This window comes from Oryzias melastigma, linkage group LG24 (assembly GCF_002922805.2).
Source record: "Oryzias melastigma strain HK-1 linkage group LG24, ASM292280v2, whole genome shotgun sequence".
Taxonomy (NCBI): Eukaryota; Metazoa; Chordata; class Actinopteri; order Beloniformes; family Adrianichthyidae; genus Oryzias; species Oryzias melastigma.
The window spans coordinates 23,611,219-23,615,286 of record NC_050535.1 but is presented as its reverse complement, the minus strand read 5'-3'; the positions used below and the strand labels follow the sequence as shown (position 1 = coordinate 23,615,286).

At 42.5% G+C, this 4,068-nt stretch overlaps 1 protein-coding gene across 1 annotated transcript in view; it reads left to right on the top strand.

The window, feature by feature from the left end:
• Window positions 1-911: 911 nt before the first annotated feature.
• The window catches only part of dse (dermatan sulfate epimerase), a gene marked incomplete at its 5' end in the record, with an annotated part of 17,880 nt that continues 14,723 nt past the window's right edge, over window positions 912-4,068 (top strand). Inside the window, 1 exon segment of the mRNA XM_024291784.2 lies at window positions 912-1,368. Coding sequence (XP_024147552.2) covers window positions 953-1,368 — 416 coding nt within the window.

The following is a 4,068-nucleotide window of genomic DNA, read 5'->3' as shown; positions in this document are numbered from 1 at the left end:
TTTTTGCACCTTAAAAACTTTACAATACTCTTATCAAAATGTTCAGCAAGCTGAAGACATTAATACTGATGAGGTTTTTAAAGCTAATTTTGAGTTCAGCTTATAGCAAGATGCTAACATTTTTAGATAATTTAGTATCTAATGAGGTTTTTTTCCGGCAAATTCTGAATTAATCTAGCATTTTAGCAATATGCTAGCTTTTTAGCTAATTCGTCGTCTACTGAGGGGTTTCGGGCTTTTTCAGACCTGAGCAAACATAGCAAAATGCTCAAATTTCTGGCTAATTTAGCATCTATTGAGGTTTTGAGCTAATTCTGAGCCCATAACTTTACACATTTTTACATTTTACAGATATTTTTCAAGAAATTCTTCAAATTCTTTGTGCACTTAATGCAATATCTGCAGCTTTAAGTGCTTTAGCAGTTTTAGAAGCATGAAAATAGCTTTAGTATGTCCAGCAAATCCCTTCTGCAATTAGTCACTTCGTCTGCATCTTCAGAAAAAAAATATTCAGACTAACATTATCGCAGTTAATGCAACTTTTCTAATTTATTCATTGGCTTCTTTTTTTCAGGGCAAAGGTCACAGTATTAAATATTAAATATTTTTTAATAAAAACAAGTCTCTCCATCACATTCAAACCTGCTGCTTGTGTCTGATCAAAATGTGAAACTACACAGGAATCATTCATAAAATCTAGAGTTTTCTTCAGTGTGGTAGAAATGGGAGCTGGAGCTGGCTCCATCACTCCCCAATGGCCTGCATCAGCGTGGAATGCTGCATCATCAGGCCCACAGCTGCTTCGAATTATTGGAGGAATGTGGGGTTTCTGTAAGAAAAGACAGGGCAGAAAAGCAACTGCCTCCTTCAAATCCTTTTCCAAACCCTCCTCTCTCCCTTTTTCTTTCCAGCTGAACTCTGGAAATGCTGCAGCCCCATCTCAGATGAGACCATGAGAGCCCACACCCGTGGGGCGCCCTCAGTCTTCTTCATACTGTGGGCCCTGCTTGCTCCAGCTTCCCCGGCAGAAGTGGACCCCAGCGGGGGGATTTCCTTCATGGGAGGCAACTATGATGGTCATCCCATGCTGTACTTTGGTAGAGGCGACGTGGAGAAGCTGCAGTACGCCGCGGCGGGAAGTCACCGGGACATGGCCCGGAGAATCCGTGAGGCTGGGGAAGCCATGCTGGAGCACCCAGAGGAGTACCTGCCCCCCTGGAGCCCCGTGGAGTTCAGCGCCCGCTGGAACGAGGTGTATGGGAACAACCTGGGCGTGCTGTCCATGTTCTGCCTGCTGTATCCGCATCGGGCCGGGGCCCTCCACCTGACCAAGGACTACATGGAGAGGATGGCGGCGCAGCCTAGTTGGTAGATTTTGTGTCTTTTATTATTTTATCACTAGGATTTATGGAAATAACATAGGAGAGCATTCTTTCTTTAATTCTTTCAAACAGACCTGTCCCCTTTGTGACTGTAACTCCACTGAAAAGACAGAGGCAGCGTCTGCAGATCGTTCCTGATGGAGCATCTGCTCACATAAACCCTCCACCTCCGTTCCATCAGACACACACGGGCTTTTCCTCTGTCCTCATGGGCAGAACTCTGCTGAAAATGCTTGTGAGCTGATAAGTCTTTACCTCAGGAAATATGTTTAGCAGCTGTTTTCGGAGCATGCCCTCCCCCACCGCCCCCAGGGAGAGGAAATGAAATCCTCAGATGTGAGCAGGACAGTTCAGAGAATTTCAGGAACCAGGTGAGCTGACGATCCTGAACTCTGTACTGATCTGACGGCTTCCAGAACCTTCTAAGGCCTCCAGAAAACTCCCCTCACATTAGCTGTGAGGCTTTTTGTATTTTCTCGTTTCCACTGAACTCTGAGCTCCGTTTTCAGGAGGATGTGTAACAGTTAGTCAGTGATGGCCACTACAAGCTGCCTTTGTGCACTTTGTGGTTTGACTTAGAGAGAAACATCTATCTTACAGTGAAAAATCTGCCACACATGCACACATGCGTGCACACATGCGTGCACACATGAGTGCACACATCTGGCAGTTTTTGTTCCTGACAGCAGGACAGAATGGCTCGGCTTCGTTCTGGGCCTCCGCCGTGTTCTTGGAGAGCTCCTGTTTTTCTGCTGCTTGTTGAATGATGTTTCGCGGCACACTGGGCCGATTCAGCCCCACGTTCAGGAGATGACGGCAACGGAAATGTAAGAGATCTGCTGTGAAGATGCCTTGAGAGGAAACGACGGTGGGAAAACCTTTCTGTCAGAGTGCATTTTTCTTGTAGAGTTCTTCAGTGGTTTGTGGAATGCTCCACAAAGCTAGCTGATGGTCTTATGAAGGATAGCTGATCTAGCTGATCTTTTTATACACCTTTAGTGTAAAGACAACGACCGAGTTTGGATGCATTAGGGACAAAGGGAGCGGGACTAATGGAGACCAGGTTGCTGCTCTCCTATGGGGTCAAATCAGGATCAGCTTAAAGTGAACAAAAGAACAGATTAAAAATTTTAAAAATAGAATTGTAACTCATTTATTTTTTCATTGAAAACTAGACATTGTAAGTTTGCAAAAAAATTTTGAAAATTTGAAAATAAAAATTGAAAACTTGAAATAAAACTTCAAAATGTCAACAATATATTATAAATCTGAAAACAAAAATACTGAAAACTTGAATAAAAAAAACAAATGAAAAATTACCAATTGAAAAATAATCTATCCATTAGTAACAGCTGCTGTTTTGAATTTTCAACTTTTTTTCTCTACTTTTCTGAAACTTCACTTTCTGTTTTCAGTTTCAATCCAAATGTTTAAGTTTTCGCTGCCTTGCTGATCCTAATTCTACATGGGGGCGGGGCTTTGAGCTGATTGGCTACGGGGAGATGTTTCCCATGATGTGACAGAGAGGACTTACTAAACATTTTCTACACTTTTCTCAGACATGAATATTTTCACACTTTTATTTCATTTTTTTCACTTTTCAAACTTTCATAGAAAAATAATTCTAGTATTAGGATGAAAACAAGGATCTAATCAAGATGAAGATTTATGTAACGCTGTCAAGCTGCCTGAAAAACAGCACAGAGGAGATTGATTGATAAGATTAACAGCAAAGTCGCACTTAAAAAAAATCCACCAAACAGCGAGACTGCAAAAGGTCCACCGCAATGTTAGCGAGGTAAAACTGCCCTTGATCAGAGTGAGGTGACGCAGACGGTGTCGCAGACGGACACACAAACAGACAGCGTTCTGCAGCAGAAAAGACGTCACATCAGCATTACCTTGTTGGGAATCATGGGAAACATGTCCTGGTAGCTGTGGCGTGGGTGTCCCGGAAAGCTTGTCTGAAATAACGCTACACTTTTTTATCCCTCAATTCTTGAGATTTTATCAGATTCCTTTGATCAGAAACTCTAACATAGTGGCTGAATGGCTGTAGATGTATCCATAACCCTGAGGTGACCCCACTCATGCTCCAACAGTCCACTGTGGGACTGAGAAAACAGTTGTGGAGTACATGTTGACCGTTGGCTCTGTGTGGAGTCCAGATCTGTGTGAAACAACAAAGACCTCAGGGTCTCCGTTTATCCCTTTTGTTTAAAAACATAATTGAGGTCAAGTTAGCATATTCATGCATCTATCTTCTGAACCAGGGGTCTGCAACCTGCAGCGCTCCAGAGCCACGTCTGTCTCTACCTCTCCATTTTGGCTCAATGGTTAAAGAAAACTTCAAAGCTTTTACTTTAGTAACTGTAAAGTAAAATAATGTCTCACTCTGAGAGCCTCCAAAGCTCAGTAGTCATAGTGGTTGGATAATCGGGAACTAAACATTTTGACAAATTTCACTGTTTTAAGTGTCCCTCGAGGTTAAAAAAATAAAATTAATTTGCTGTGTTTGAATTTTAGAAAGTTGGATTTTTTAACTTCTGGCTAAGAAACACCACAAACGTTTAAAAATAAAATGTTATTCATCTTCTTGACAGTTTTTTTTCCCTTTCGGGGAACGGGGAGAACATGCAAACTCCACACAGAAAGGTCCCAGCCGGGAGTCGAACCGGGGCCTTCT